General features: G+C 37.2%; 1 protein-coding gene across 4 annotated transcripts in view; it reads right to left on the bottom strand.

Annotated features, from left to right (window-relative positions):
• Nucleotides 1-392: 392 nt before the first annotated feature.
• Nucleotides 393-16,902, bottom strand: part of KLHL5 (kelch like family member 5) — a 67,875-nt gene continuing 51,365 nt past the window's right edge. For 2 of the 4 annotated variants that reach the window (XM_037138011.2, XM_037138010.2), the window contains 3 exons: nucleotides 10,695-10,907; nucleotides 6,900-7,071; nucleotides 398-2,458 (listed from right to left, as the gene is read on the bottom strand). In XM_037138011.2, coding sequence (XP_036993906.1) covers nucleotides 2,402-2,458; nucleotides 6,900-7,071; nucleotides 10,695-10,907 — 442 coding nt within the window. In that variant the 3' untranslated portion in view covers nucleotides 398-2,401. Of the gene's footprint in view, nucleotides 2,459-6,899; nucleotides 7,072-10,694; nucleotides 10,908-16,902 lie in introns of all 4 variants that reach the window. The other 2 variants (XM_037138009.2, XM_053672423.1) reach the window with 2 other exon arrangements.

Here is a 16,902-nt window from a genome sequence, read left to right on the forward strand (position 1 = left end):
ACACTAACAAAAACTGATGAGCAAAAACACTGTCCATGCATAATTTATGATTTTGTGTGGGGTCATATTCACAGCCATGCTGGGCTGCATGCAGCCCATTAGCCACAGGTTGGACCACCCTGGAAAGAAAGGAATGTTCTTAGACAGGGAAATCAGTCCCTTTAATGTGAGTCTGGCTCCACTGTGGGCACAGACAGTGGATGCTGAGTGTTCAAAGGAATGATCACAAGTACCGTATTTTGCTGTGTATAACTTTTTTGCCTGCATTTTTTAGGGGAAAAATAAGGATGTGTATTATACATGGATAGTACTAATTCTGTATCTATGTAAATGTTTTTTTAAAGATTTTATTTCTTTATTTTTAGAGAGAGGGGAAGGGAGGGAGAAAGAGAGAGAGAAACATCAACGTGTGGTTGCCTCTTACACTGCCCCCACTGGGGACCTGGCCCACAACCCAGGCATGTGCCCTGACCAGGAATCAAACTGGGGACCCTTTGATTCACAGCCTGTGCTTAATCCACTGAGCTACACCAGCCAGGTCTATGTAAATGTTTTTAATTCTTTTACTTATGCTTATGCATTAAAAGTACAACTCTAGAAAGCAATAATGATATCTGTATGCAAAATAATACCCTGGAATACAATAATGGGTATTGTTTCTAAATATAAATAAATAATTGAATTACAAAACATTGTTTACCCAAAAGTTTGGGCCAAAAACGTGGTGTGCGTTGTACATGGCAAACTATGGTACATGTCCAAGCAATTCCTTTAATATCACAGGTCTAAGCCTCCAAGGAACAGATGATGTACTAACATGTTTCTGCTTGTGAAACTTAGTTTTGTTCCTTATAGCTCTTCCTCTCCTCTCCCTTCCCCTAAATACATAAACATACTCCAGCTGATCCATCCTTGTCCGGGAAATAATTGAATTCATATCCATAATAAATATAGTAATATGTTTGTCACTATCACTATTATTTCCTTAGCAGCCACACAAGTAAAATAACTACAGGTTTTATTTAGGGGAACAGAAGTACTCATTTTCTTGTTTTCAAGGTAGAAACAATATAGAAACATACCATGAACATTTGAAATTAGCTAAAAAAAAGTTTGTTTTAATTTTTAAAGAAAGCAACTAAAATAAAGGCTACCCTGATAAAAATTTCAAAAACATATGAACTATAACATTGTATTTTAAAAGATGGGCATTTAGATTATACTCATTTTTATATTAAGATATAAATTAATGACTTATACCTTAAAGGATTTATCTTAAAATGTTACTGCTCAGTGCATTTTTGCAAACAATAAACAATTCACTGAGAGTATTAACATTCACAAATGCAATTAGAGTTTATAAATGTACAAAACATTGGGTAATAAACACTTTAAACTTATTTTCCAAACATTCAGTAAAACCCATTCCCCCCAAACTGATTACAAGGAAGCATGAAGGGTTTACTAATGGGCTAAACATAAGAAACAAGGCAGGGGAGGCCAACACAGATTTGAAAACCTCGGAGTATTAAACCAGTTTTGTCAATATCAAAAGACAAAATCAAAACATCTCTTAGAAAACAAATTCATGTAATTAAATACATGTTAGGTGAAAGAACATTTCAGGATATATGACATTTATTTTCTCTACATTAATTTGCACATCTTAATGCAAAATACCATGTTTCAATTCCAATTTGAGAATATCATAACACATTCTTCCTGGTAAATCTAGATGTAATAGGATAAATATTTAAATAAACCCCAATGATCACACCAAGTTTTTACTTGGTCATTATTGTTTTAACTCTTCAATGTTTTTCTTATTCACTAACCCAATTTTAGAAATAAAATCTGTAACCAAAGCCCATATACTACAGCAATTTCTGAGAAAAGTAAATGGCATAGTACTTAGTATATCATTAAAAGAGTGCTTGTGGTTAAACAAACAAGCAAACAAATGAATAAAAATTACTGTAACTCATGTATGATAATGTTACAAAGGATAATGTTACAAGTTTTAGCTGGTGTATTTTCGCTGTAATAAAAGATCTTTGAATAAGGTGAGTAAGATGTGCTTGATTATTAAGAAATTATGAATTATGATGAAATTCCCAATTAATACAGGGCTGTGTTTAGGAGCAGTGTGTGTGTTCTCGCATTTTACGTGAGGAACATATGCTCATAGTCTACCAGCTGTGGTTTTCATTTACTGAGATGTGAAAGAATGTGATTCCGGTTCGTCCTCCCTTGTTTTAAGATCTTCACTTTCAGATCAGGCACTTTGTGCCCAGGGATGTGGCACTGCAAATGCACTAAAAATGTCTCCATTGACAGCAGGATAAATGCACTAAATTCATAAAAGAAGAGGATATCTTCATTCAGAAACCAAAGCACTGAATTATAATTTTACAGTCACAACGCAAGCCCCAGCTCTTCCTAGGCACAGCGGAGCAACCTAAAAAGGAACAAGACATATGTGTTGGATTTGTAGGTAAAAATGTTGATAACACTAACTAGATCAGTTAGTCAAACACTGAAATAGTCCATGCTTGTTGGCAGAGAGCTGCTGCCCCAGGCCCACGGCTGGCCTACTTCCTTCCCAGAAACTCCGTTCCTGATATTAAACTTTTTTTTGTTATTGTCATTATGTTTTATTGTTGTTCAAGAACAGTTGTCTCTGTTTTCGCCCCACCCGTCCCCGTCTTCCACCCTTGATCCCACCCCCTCTGGCTCTGTCCACGTGTCCTTTATGCAAGTTCCTTGATGATCCTTCTCCTATTTCTCCCATTACCCCTCTCCCCTCTGGTTACCACCATTCTGTTCTTTATTTCAATGTCTCTGGTTATATTTTGCTCACTTCTTTGTTTTGTTGATTAGGTTCCACTTAAAGGTGAGATCATATGGTATCTATCTTTTACCACCTGGCTTATTTCACTTACATAATAGTCTCGAGTTCAAACTTTCATAGACACCCCATATCACATGGATGGATACATCACATAATTATGTATTAGCCACTTCCCTTTAAAGGTGATTTTTTTCTGTTATTAATTGAGATATAACTGACATACAACATTATATTCATTGCAGGTATACAACGTAATGATTCAATATTTATTATATATATTGCAAAAAATGTGTTTTTTTAATAACTCAGGAATTGTTCGACACAAAACATGATGTTTTGGGCAAAATGATGTGCAATATAGATGTGAGGAAATGCTGAATATTTAGAAGCAACTTTGTTGTAAGCAATGGAGAAAATATCAAGCATTATCTCGAGAAGCCCTGTAACAGAAGTATCATCTCAGAGAGAGTAACTTCGTGCCTGGGATCTGCTTCCTCCAGAGGGACCAGGAGCGTCCCACTTACTAACTGCCTTTTCTGCATGTGACTGGAAGGTCTAAACCCACCCACTGCTTTTTAGCAGAGTAAATAAATAATAAACACCATCCGTTCTACTCCCAGGAGTGGAAACAAACCTCACGAACAAACTCTGTGACAGAGAGTGTGGGACCCTAAGTGTAGGAAGGTAAACATATCATGGATCAGAAACAACTCTCAAATCTCTCACTTATTTTTCTTTTTTTAAAAAGGTGTACCCGAGACACTAGGCAATTAATAGTGAAAATAAAAGCGTAGAAAGAATAGTTTTCAAAGAAGGACTACTTTGAGCATACTAGCAATCTATGCATTTGACCTAAGAGAAATAAAACATTAACATCTAGGAAAGAGTAATTAATATAAAGTATTAAGAAAGTCTGCTTTGTACTGATGAGAGAATTTTACAAACATGTCAGACTTTCATTATAGAGAATTCTCAGTTATTCTCTATTTGAATCAGTTGTTTTGATCACTGCTCTATTTCCTTGAACAAATAATCAATTTTAATGCCATTATCTATTTACAATATTCTAGGAGTGACCTCTACATCATTTAAATCAAAGACTCTGTTTGTAATTAGCAGCTTTTCTCAAAACACCCAATACACTAAGTCTCTACACTGTGCATAGTACATGTTGTCATGACAACCAGCTAGAAAGTTTACCTTAGAGGATTTATTAAATACAATGCAGGCACCTCCTGCTTTTGGTCAAGGCTGGTAGTGAAGTGGGTGGCAGCTTAAGACTTTGTAATCTCATTTCATTTCCTGTACAAAATGTCCTTCTGTCCATTTGTTGGAACACTGAGTGAAAATACTAATTTTTCAGATACTATGGTTATAAGTTCTCATCTAGGTACATTTAAAATAGTGATAGAGGTAGCATGCATATGTGGTCATAGGTTATTAATTTTGATACAGAATAATTCGGCATAAAGTATTAATTATCTGTAATAATAAGTCTCAAATATTGGCCAATAGATTTCCTTATAACTCGCCTAAGGGCTTAAATCAAATACATCTCAGACAAAGAGATTCTTCTATCTCATTTTGGACTTCCTAGTTATCTGCCACAGTGGAAGGCTGATGGGAGGGAATCATAATTTCTAACAAAATCCTGTAGCTCTCACTCAAGCCTTCACTTCTGTCTCTGACCCGACTTATCCTGTCCCCAGCTGCTGCCACGTGAACTTTTTATTATTTTACCACTCTCAGTTCAAAGTCTCTACTGGCTTCTCAAACTCTTTAGTTGGACCTTCACAGACCCCCGTCCTGACCCCAACCTCTCCCCCCAGTCAGAACTCCTGCTCTCCTCAAGCACAGATCCTCACAACCAGCCACACCTCCTCAATAGAGGCCACGGAGTTCTGCTTCAGTGATATTCCTTTCATGTTTTCTCACACAATTTTCTTTCTACATTTTTGAACTGGATCCATTAAGGCTCACTGAAATCCAGCTTCCTTCTCACCGAAACCCTCTCAACAACCATTTTCTTTTTTTCTCTGTGATATTCTATACCAGACACCACCTGTGCCATGGGACAGTTCATTCATACCTACTGCCCTACACTGTGGTTCTCTCCTTACACGTTCAACCAACTGCTCTACACTGTGGTACCTACATAAGCAGTTAAGGTCTATGACAGTCGAGATTCTCCTAAGTTATGTGTTACTAACAGTACTCACCATCGCTTCTTGTAAGAAAACTTTGGCTCAATTAAACATTTGAGTTTTATGTACCAGATGCTGTATTGGGGCACCAATACCTGGTTCTGTACCTGATGTGTTATTGATGATGATGAAAAGAAAGATCTCAATAGGTCATTCCTAGAAGTGCTAGGCCCTCCCAGAAATAGACACAGTTTAACTCTCTGTTAATAAACTTGCCAGGTCAAGTTTCTTACTTGTTAATGTAATTTAGGATTACCATCTTAATTAGGTTATGGCCAGCCATTCAATCTGCTCCCAAATGTCAGTGGCTTGAGTAAAAATTATTGGTCACGTATGGGTAAGCAGCTCAGTTTTTTCTGACTACCATCTTTGTTTCTAATTTCCCACAATCTCCGCTCCCTTTCCTGCAGCCCTCTTGGGGTCCTGTCGGCTCTGGCAGTGCTACAACATCTCATCAACCACCCAGCCAGCAGACCGTGGCAGACTGACTAGTATTACACTTACACACTTTAAGGGTAATTTTGGATTTTAATTATGTTATAAAATTAAACACTCCCTCTCACATTTTCTTATATTTAATTAAGAGATGACTGTATTATGTTGAGACTATATACTTTGATATTGGACAAAATTAAGAGGATCTGTTTTACCAAAAACGGAGTAAGTGCACAAGGGTTCCCCTTGCTCCACATCCCCACCAACACGTTGACTTTTTGTGACAGCCATCGTGGCTGGTGTGAGGTGGTTCCCACTGCGGTTTTGTTTGCATCTCCCTAATGGTTAGTGATGTTGAGCATCTTTTCATACGTCTGTTGGCCATTTGTACATCTTCTTTGGAGATATGTCTTTTCATTTCCTCTGCCCATTTTTGATTGGATTTTTTGTTATTGAGTTGTATGAGTTTCTTATGTATATATTTTGGATGTCAAGTCTTTAATAGATATCATGTGCACTGTTGGTGGGACTGCAAACTGGTACAGTCCCTATGGAAAACAGTGTTTGAGATGCCTCAAAAAACAAAAAATAGATATACCATATGATACAGCAATTTCACTTGTGGGTACTTATCCAAAAAACAGAACACTAATTTGAAAAGATATATGCAGCCCATGTTCATTGCAGCCTTATTTACAACAGCCAAGACATGAAAGCATCCTAAGTATCCACTGATAGGAGAATAGGTGAAGAAGATGTGGTATGTGTATGTATATGTATGTGTATATATATATATGTATATATATATATATTTCAACTCATTTTCACTGGGGACCACATCATCCTCGTGGTTGCCTTCAAAGGGCTGAAATAACTTTAGGACTGTATAAATGTAACTGCTCCTTAACTGTTATAGAGTTGAAATTACATTTGGCCCTTTGAAGTCAACCACAAGGCTGATGTGGCCTCTGGTGAAAATGAGTTTGACGCCCCTGATCAAGAGGATATTATGCTAAGTGAAATAAGTTAGGCAGAGAAAGACAAATATTGTATGATTTCACTTATATGTGGAATCTAAAAACAAAACAAAATAAGCAAATAAAGAAAGCAAAAACAGACTCATAAACGTTAGAGACCAAAATGATGGCTGGTTACCAGAAGGGAGAGGGTGAGGGAATGGATAAAAAAGAAAATGTGGATACAACCACTAATACCGTGATTTTATCAAATTTACGGGGTGACAGATAATTACTAGAATTAGTGAGGTGGTCACATTGTATTGTATGAAAATGTCCAATCACTATATTGTACAAAGGAAACTAAACCAATATAAGACTGTATAACAACTATACTTAAATTAAAAATATTTTAAAACAGTAAGTGGAATAATGAAAAAGGGAACGACATACCTGGGTCCACTCATTTGACTGGGGATCATAAGCCTCCACTGTGTTAAGATAAGTCTGCCCATCATACCCTCCAACGGCATATAGCTTATCTCCCAGCAAACAGACCCCCACAGCATCTCTGCTGATGCTCATAGACGCCACTGCAGTCCACATATCTGTCTTGGGATCATACCTGGAGAAAATTTTAGAACTGGAGCTGATCTTGTTCTCATAACCTTTTATGTAAAAATAGTTTTGTTCTTTAATCTTATCTTATTATCTGCTATATAAAGCACATTTGAACACAATATAGAGAATGGCAATATTTTCCTGAAGACTTTTACTTACAATATTATAGATTCATTTAGTGAATGTGTAACATTAAAACTTTTCAGATGTGCTAATGTAAATACTGAAAACTGCTTTAAGGTCTCAGATTGCTTACTGAGAATCTGAGAAAAGCATTTTGTGAGGATCTATGCAAGATAACTTACAGCTCCAGTTATGGTAGCAGTTCATTTGGGGGCCTTCTTGTACCTTTCATGATGTATGTTTATTAGAACTGACTAAAACTGTATCTAAGATCAGATACATGCTTAGATGACCTATTTTGCTTCTACTACCTCTCATGTGAACAAACAACTTTTCACTGTATGTATGCAGTACAATGGCAAGCATGTGGTAAGGTATGGGGCAAAGTGCATAAAAACGTCCATATTCCTTTCCTTAATTATAACATGCAATAAGCATAATCTGAATTATTTCCTCCCCAATACAGGTTAAATGCAGATGTAACATTACTTCTTTCTCCAAAAAAGAACCCCACCCCAAAACCAACAAAAACCCCAACTCCGTTTATTTCACAGAAAGCCATCATTGTCACCAACAAACCTTCATTTCACTTTTTATTCTTCTCTTACTTATTTCTAATTTATTGAATAACACACATATATACACTAAATTACTATTGCTCTTTATCCAAAATTCCTTTTTAAAATTTATTTTGACTGTGCTATTGATTAGTTGTCCCAATTTTTCCCTCTTTGTCCCCCTCCACCCAGAACCTCTATGACCTCCAGCAATCTTCCGTCTCCCAAGTTCATGTCCATAGGTCTTGCATGTAAGTTCTTTGGCTTCTCCATTTCCTATAGTATTTTTAATATCCCCATCTATTTTGTACCTACCAATTATGCTTCTTAATCCCTGTGCTTCTTTCTCCACTCTTCTTACCTTTTGCCCTCCTAGGTGATAACCTTCCAAATGATCTCCATATCTATGATTCTGTTCCTGTTCTGCTTATTTGCTTAGTTTTTCTTTTTTTTTTTTAGATTCAATTGTTGATTGTTGTGAGTTTGTTGTCACTTTAATGTTCATAGTTTTTATCTTTTTCTTTTTCTTAAATAAGTCTCTGTAATATTTCATATAATAAAAGTTTGGTGATGATGAACAACTTTAGCTTTACCTTGTTTGGGAAGCACTTTATCTGCCTTTCCATTCTAAATTATAGCTTTTCTGGATAGAGCAATCCTGGATGTAGGGCCTTGCTTTTCATCACTTTGAATAGTTCTTGCCAGTCCCTTCTTGCCTGCAAAGTTTCTTTTGAAAAGTCAGCTGATAGTCTTATGGGAACTCCTCTGTAGGTATCTTTATGCCTTTCTCTTACTGCTTTTAAGATCGTCTCTTTATCTTTAACTCTGGCATTTTAATTATGATGTGTCATGATCCTCTTTGGGTCTAACTTGTTTGGGACTCTGTGCTTTTTGGACTTGTATGTGTATTTCATTCATCAAATTAAGCAAGTTTTTTTTCATTATTTTTTTTCAAATATGTTTTCAATTTCTTGCCCTTCCTCTTCTCCTTCTGGCATTCCTATGATTCAAAGGTTGGCAAATTTGGAGATGTCCCAGAGGTTTCTTATATTCTCCTAATTTTTTTTGTTTGTTTTTTTAATTCTTGCTTCTCCTTGCTATTCTGATTGAATGTTTATTTCTTCCTTAAGTCTCAAATCACTGATTTGAATCCTAGCTTTCTCCTTTTCACTGCTGGTTCTCTGTAGATTTTTCTTTATCTCACTTAATGTAACCTTTGTTTCTTCCTTTATGTTGTTGCCATACTCAGTGAGTTCTTTGAGCATCCTGATCACCAGTGTTTTGAACTCTGCATCTGATAGGTTGGTTGTCTCTGTTTTGTTTAATTCTTTTTCTGGGGTTTTGTTCTGTTCTTTCATTTGGCCATATTTCTTTATCTCCTCAATTTGGCAGCCTCCCTGTGTTTGTTTCTGTGTATTATTAGGTAGAGCTGCTTTGACTCCCTGTCTTAATAACGTGACTATTATAGAAAAGGTACCTGTAAATTGTGTGGGGTGGAACCTTAGGTAATTGCCAGGGCAGGGCAACGCGCTTCACCACTTTGTGGCTGTGTGGGGGGAGGGCACAGAGAGGGGAGTGCTGCTGCCTGGCTTCTGGAGGTTTGTCCAGCTCTCACCCTGTTTCCAGTCACTTCACTCGCTCCCAGTATGTCACTGGAGCCCTTCCAACTGTTGCCCTGGTGCTGAATCCCAGAGTGGGAGGGTCTGCATACATTCTAAGACCATGCAGGTGCTTTAAGCAGAGTTTACTGAAAATTGGCAGTTTCTTCTGCCACCCCACCCTCACTGGTTTTTCCAGCCAGAAGTTCTGGGGATTTGTCTTCCCAGGGCTAGAACCCTAGGTTGTGTGGTTTGGCCTGGGGCTGGGACCGCTTGCTCCCAAGGTTCCCTCCTGATATGTATTCACCACACGTGAATGTGGGACTGCCTGTTACGCCGCCACCACTGCCTCTCCACACCCCACCGTGTCTCCTTGCCGTGCTGCCATTTCATGTCTTCACCCCTCCTACCCATCTGGATGAGAGTGGTTTCTTTAAATCCTTGATTGTTGGACTTCCACACAATTCAATTTTCTGACAGTCCTGGGGGTTGTTTTGAGATTTAGTTATGATTCTTCCTGTGGTTGCGCAAGGAGGTGAAGCCTCTCTATCTATGTCTCCATCTTGACTGGACATCCCCAAAATTCTTAATTAAGCCTCAATACTTTACATGACCTGCCCCTGCCTCCAACCCACTCTTCTTCCTTTCCTGCCACTCTCTCTGTCACTTTGTTCTGTACTATATTTGGCTGCCTTTCCGTTTCTGAATGAGTCATATTCCCTTCTGGTCTGGAGTGTTCATACGTGCTCCCATTGGCTTGTCTAAATCCACTCAATTTTCTCTATTCCTTGAATTAGACTGAACACTAATGAGGGAGCCTGAACTTCTATACAACTCTTCCGCTAATGTTAGGTTTCTTTACCTGGCCCCACACTTGAGTTTCATGAAGCCATTTTGGATGACTTGATAAAGCTTCTACGCCTCATGAACCTTTTATTTTATTATTTCATTTTATATCAAAATGTGTTAGGAATGCCCCACCCCTTTTCTCTTATTTAGCTTCCAGCCCTAATTAATTATCTCTGAAATTCATAGAGCTCCTTTTCTTTCATTAGGTACAGTGACCAGTATAAAATAGTATACAATGAATGTTCTTCTTATGATTTAATTAATAAATTATATAACCAATTCTGAAGTACAGTAGGCAGTTATAAGGTGAGAGGAGAACCCGAGGAGGCTCTAAGGAGACCGACAGAGAGATGGCGGGAGCAGTTGATCCAGTATTTACAAAGTGCCTAAGGAAAACTGCAAGTGGTGGACGCAGAATAAAGAATTACTAATCTTTCTGAAAGTGTCAGAGGCTTATACTTGTTCTTTTTTATTCCTAGCTTTCTTTCACAAGAAATTACCTTTCCACACAGTCTGAGAGTCTGGAAGTCAAGTTGGAGGCGGGCGCGTCGTGTCCTCCAATAGCGTACAGCAGTCCATTCCAGGTGGTTACTCCCACTCCCCCTCTCCTTTTTGACATCTGTGCACAGAGTGTCCACTTATTAGTATGAGGGTCAAAACACTCTACTGACTTGAGACAAGAACTTCCATCACGACCACCAACTGCGTAAAGTCTGTAAAAAGAACACAGAGTGGTAAAGAAGACACAGTGTATGCTTAAGACAAAGAGGTTATTCTTAAGGCATTTCTTTGAACTTAAAGCACCATTGATTATAAGACACAATGTTAATTTATGTTTCACTAGAAAAGTGATATGCTGCCAATTAAATGATATATGTGTACATCATAAATACGTATAGATCAGATATCACCATGTATACATTTAAAAAGCTCACATGAAAGCAATGATGACTGTTCCACAGGTGCCGTCTGTTTAACATCTCTTTGATACACCACCCTCGATTGTAAGGTGCATTTTATTTTATTTTTTTAAATATATTTTTGATTGTGCCATTACACTTGTCCCATTTCCCCCCTTTCATTCCCTTCCACCCTGCACACCTCTCCCCCACCATTCCCCCCCTTTAGTTTATGTCCATGTGTCACAAGTTCTTTAGCTTCTACATTTTCCATACTATTCTTGCCCTCCCCCCGTCTATTTTCTACCTACCGTCCATGCTACTTATTCTCTGTACCTTCCCCCCCTTCTCCTCCTCTCACTCCCCTGTTGCTAACCCTCCATTTCTATGGTTCTGCTCCTGATCTAGCTGTCCTCTTAATTTGCTTTTGTTTTAGGTGTGTTTGTTAATAAGAGTTTGCTGTCCTTTCACTGTTCATCTTTTTCATCTTCTTTTTCTTAGATAAGTCCTTTTAACATTTCATATAATAAGGGCTTGGTGATGATGAACTCCTTGAACTTGACCTTATCTGAGAAGCACTTTATCTGCCCTCCCATTCTAAATGAAAGCTTTGATGGATAGAGCAATCTTGCATGTAGGTCTTTGGATTTCATGACTTGGAATACTTCTTTCCAGCCCCTTCTTGCCTGGAAGGTATCTTTTGAGAGATCAACTGACAGTCTGATGGGAACTCCTTGGTAGGTGACTGTCCCCTTATCTCTTGCTGCTTCTAGGATTCTCTCCTTCATTTTAATCTTGGCTAATGTAATGATGATGTGCCTTGGTGTGTTCCTTCTTGGGTCCAACTTCTTTGGGACTCTCTGAGCTTCCTGGATTTCCTGAAAGTCCATTTCCTTTGCCAGATTGGGGAAGTTCTCTTTTATTATTTGTTCAATTAAGTTTTCCACTTGTTGCTGTTCCTCTTCCCCTTCTGGTACCCCTATAATTCAGATGTTGGAATGTTTAAAGATGTCCTAGTGGTTCCTAAGTCTCTCCTCATTTTTTTGAATTCTTGTTTCTTCATACTTTGGTTGTTTTTTTCTTCCTTCTTGTCTACTCCATTGATTTGAGTTGCAGTTTCCTTTCCATCACTATTGGTTTCCTGTGCATTTCCCTTCATTTCACTTAGTTTAGCCTTAATTTGTTCCTCTAATTTGTGACTAAAATCAACCAATTCTGTGAGTATCCTGATCACCAGTGTTTTGAACTGTGCATCTGATAGGTTGGATACCTCTTGGTTGCTTAGAAGTATTGGCTCTGGGGCTTTGAGCTGTTCTTCTTGAGCCATAATGTTTTGGTCTGTTCATGCCTGTTACATATGAGAGGCAGAGCCTTAGGTGTTCACCAGGGCAGGGTGACCCAGTTGCTGGGTTGTGATGCTGTATGTGGGGGCGTGGTCAGAGAGGGGCAATGACGTTTGTTCCATGCTCTCTCTCGAATTTCGGTCCCCTCTGCTGCTTCCAGCAAGCAAATTGGGTTCCTCTGGTGCTGGTTCCTGGGTGTGTGGGCTTGTGCACCCTCTAGGACCCTGTGGGTCTCTCCAACGAACTCTCTGTGAGCCTGGGAGTTTCTCCCAGCACCTCGACCCCGAAAGTTTTTCCAGTTGGTGCTTTTAGGCTTTAATTCCTGTTGCTGGGGCCCTAGTTTGCATGGTATGTCTCACTGTTCACTCCTTTGCCTGGTTTATCTGAGTGTGAATGTGTGACTGTGGTCAGCCAGCTGCCTTGCACCCTCACTGGCTCCGCCCGTTGCTACCCCACAACTGGGATCTGTCAACCGTTGCCATGTGCGCGCCTGGGTCAGATTGGCTGCTTTTTCCTACACGACCCCGCTGCGCCAACTGCTGACTCCACCCCTCTTACTGGTCTGGATGAATGGTTCGTTGTTGTCGGACTTCCATACAGTTCAATTTTCTGTGTTTTTGTTACTAAAACTTTGTTGTCTTTAAACTTGATTGTGCAAGAAGGCACAATGTTTCCACGTACACCTCCATCCTGGCCGGAAGTCCGCACTGCATTTTTAGAGATGCTAAAATGTGTCTTGGAATATAGAAAGTACAGTGTATAAATAAATCATGCCTTATGTCTTCAATAACCAAAATAGGACCTTTGTTATAAAGGAAAGAAACTAACCTTCCCTGAGCACCTAGCACAGGTAAGGCACTTCACATGTATTTATCTAATCATCACAGTGATGCTACGAGAAACCATCTGTATCTCCATCTCACAGTTGAAGACCCTGGAGCTCATGGAGGTTAAGAGACTTGCATGGGGTCACCCACTGAGAAGCAGAACCAGGACACATAGTTACATTAACGAACAGTTGTACAGTGAACAGTTATCTGGGATGTACTTGTAGTAATAAAATAGAATACAAGGAGAGCTTGAAACAATGGTATATAGATTAATATTTACTGTATATAAAGTGATCTTCCATTAATTTAAATTAATGCAGATAAGGGTACTGTAAGTTATCTTATATGAATGTGGTATGTTAATGAGCTAAATGTTGCCTTGGTCAACTTTAATTCACTATCAATTAATATAGAGTACTAATTTGAAAGTCTTTTACTCTAAATATATGTAAAATATTTTAAATATTTGAAGATTTAAATATTTTTTATTAAGCATAAAATCCTCTTGTACTTACTATTTACTTGGGAAGCTCTTCACAGATATTTTTCTATTAGGTTTTTTTAAAGAAATAAATTCAGTTCATTGCTAACATTAAAAGTAATACAGTTTTAATTTATAGAGGCCTTAGTTAATATTTAACTATCTTTATAGTCCCAAGAAATATTTGAACTGTATCAATTTCCTGCCCATTAAAACATTAAGTATTTATATTTGGTTAATATACACATTTAAAAGACAGATTTCATAATTTTAATCCACAATTTAAAGTACACAATGCCACTGAAACTGGTTTTTGAATAAGAAGATGACCATATATTAAACAACTATAAGGTTTTAACAATATTGTGCTCTAAGTTTAAGCTATATTGTAATATGAAATATTAAATTTATTTGAAACTTTTACCTATTAAAAACTACTTATTTGTATTACTATTCCTAATATTAAACTATTCTAATCTTTAATCAACACTTGAGGGAATAATGATCTAAATATTGATCACAGAGTATTAGAAGGCATCAACAATTAGAAAATATCACTAATTAAAAATACATGCACACATACTTTACAATAGGCTCAACGCACCTACCCTCTTCACAGTGAATTCACGGGCTTCACTGTGAAAAGTGCTGTAGTGAGCATGAACTCTGAAGCCACATTCTCTGGGTGTGAAACCTGGTCCTGCCACTTATCACTTACCATTTGCGATTGTGGACAAGTTATTTAACCTCCAGCTGCTTAAATTTCATCATCCATAAAATCTGGAAGACCTGCCCCAGAGGATTATTAATGATCATATTTAAAGTACTTCAAACAGTACCTTACACTTGAATAATATGGTATAAGTGCTTGAAGGGAAAAATGAATTCTGTCCTACTTTCTTTCTTTTTTTTCATTTGTTATATGGGTTTATTATAGATAATTTTACATTTTACTGATAAGGCTAACATATACAAGTAATAATTTTGTTTTTTAATTTATTTTTTATTGTTGTTCAAATAGTTTTCTGCCTCCCCCCACCACCTCAGCCCTCCCCACCTCCCTCCCATTTCCACCCCCCTTGTTATTGTCCATGTGTCCTTTATAATTGTTACTGTAAACCCTTCACTGTTTCCCCCCATTATCCCCTCCCATCTGGTCACTGTCAGCCTGTTCTCAATTTTAGTGTCTTTGGCTCTACTTTGCTTGCTTGTTCGTTTGTTGATTAGGTTCCTGTTAAAGTTGAGATCACTATTTTCATTCTTTTAGAAAATGGCATTTTTAAGAAATGTCAGATGTACATTTATACTATGCTAATATTAAGGGCTAAATTGTATCAGTGACACTTTCTGAAGACTCATTATCTCAAGCAATGGTCTTCAACCTATTCTAAGAACTGGATTCTGTGGAGGACTTTAGGGGGTCCCCCAAAACACTTAATTTGAAATTCAGTTTTAATTTTTAAAACTATCACCTGGCTTAATTAAATACCATGCAAGATTCAGAACTCATCTACCTATTAGAATAAAAAAAAGAAATAGTATGTCAAATTGTGATAGTTTTGTACTAAATATTCAAAATGTAAGATATAGGCCATGGTTAACTTTTAAAATTAGGTCTTGCCTGACTTTTAAAATTATGATCAAGAATGCCAATGATTGGTAGGTAATATTTCAGATTGAACTTAGAAAAAAAATTTTCTCCTATCAGCAGACTACTTGAATAATTTAACTGAAGTTTCTTGAGATTCCAATTAAATTGCTCTAGTAGTTAAAATAACTTATATTTTCAGCTTATTTGTGAATAAGAATATTCTTCATACTGGACTACCAAAACAAAACACAGAAATAATATTGAAAACAGACTTATTCTCTTACATTGAAATTTATAATAAGTAAATATTATAAACTTGAACTTATAATAAATTTAAAGTAAGTTTATAATAAACTTGAACCCCCATTTGCCTTAAATATGAAGATTTTGTTAAGATTTTATTTGAAAGAGAGATTCTACTGCCAAAAATATTTGTCAGCCAGTGGCTTAAAAGTAGCCTGAGCAATGGGAGGTCTAAATAAAGCTTCATTCTGTCAAACATGGTAGAAAGAAACATTTTAACACTTTGAAATTTTTAACATACAGAATGAAACTCATAAGACATTGAAACAGTTCCTCCCTAAAGAAAAACTACATTTTGAAACAGGAAGCATTGTAAAATAAATTAAAATATCAAAACAGTAGTTAATCTAGGCTTTTCATTTTATAGATATAAAAAATTGAGATATGGAGAAATGATTTGTTCTAAATCACCAAATGGTAGTGAGAAGATACATAATTAATTTTTTTCAATCAGTGGCATGCTTTTTTTAAACAATATAGTTTCTATTTTTTCCTGATTATGACTATATACCTAATAAACAAAACCAACAAAATAGTTTAAAACATTGCTACTTTGTTAGATCAAGCCTAGAAACGTGCTGGTTGATGAGAACCACACCCTTCTTGGGCTGCATGGAGCACCTACCTGTGTACCTAGATAGTAGCAGAACAGTCTTCAAAAAGGCTGCCCATGTCAACTTATTGTAGAGACATTTATATTTAGACCTCTTAGAGCCTATTTTAAAATTTGTTTTTTAAAATATTTTATTCATTGTGCTATTACAGTTATCCCATTTTTTCCTCCACTTGCTCCTCTCCATTCAGCACCCCCTCTACCTCAGGCAACCCCCACACCATGGTTCATGCCCACAGGTCATGCATGTAGGTTCCTTGGCTGCTCCATTTGCTGTACTGTACTTTACATCCCCAAGGCTATGCTGTAACTACCTATTGGTACTTCTTAATGCCTTCACTTTTTCACCAGTTCTCTCACACGACCCCTCCCAAATGGCAACCATCAAAATACTCTCCGAATCCATGATTCTGTCTCTGTTCTTCTTGTTTGCTTAGTTTGTCTTTTGGATTCAATTGCTGATAGGTATATGTTTATTGCCATTTTATTACTCATAGTTTTGATCTTCTTTTTCTTAAATAAGTCCTTTTAACATTTCATACAATAATGGTTCAGTGATGATGAACTCCTTTAGTTTTTTCTTATCTGGGAAACTCTTTACCCTTTGATTCTAAATGACAGCTTTGCTGAGTAAAGCAATCTTGGCTG

This window comes from Artibeus jamaicensis, unplaced genomic scaffold (genome assembly GCF_021234435.1).
Source record: "Artibeus jamaicensis isolate MK-2021 breed Jamaican fruit bat unplaced genomic scaffold, CSHL_Jam_final contig_76, whole genome shotgun sequence".
In the NCBI taxonomy this organism is placed as follows: domain Eukaryota; kingdom Metazoa; phylum Chordata; class Mammalia; order Chiroptera; family Phyllostomidae; genus Artibeus; species Artibeus jamaicensis.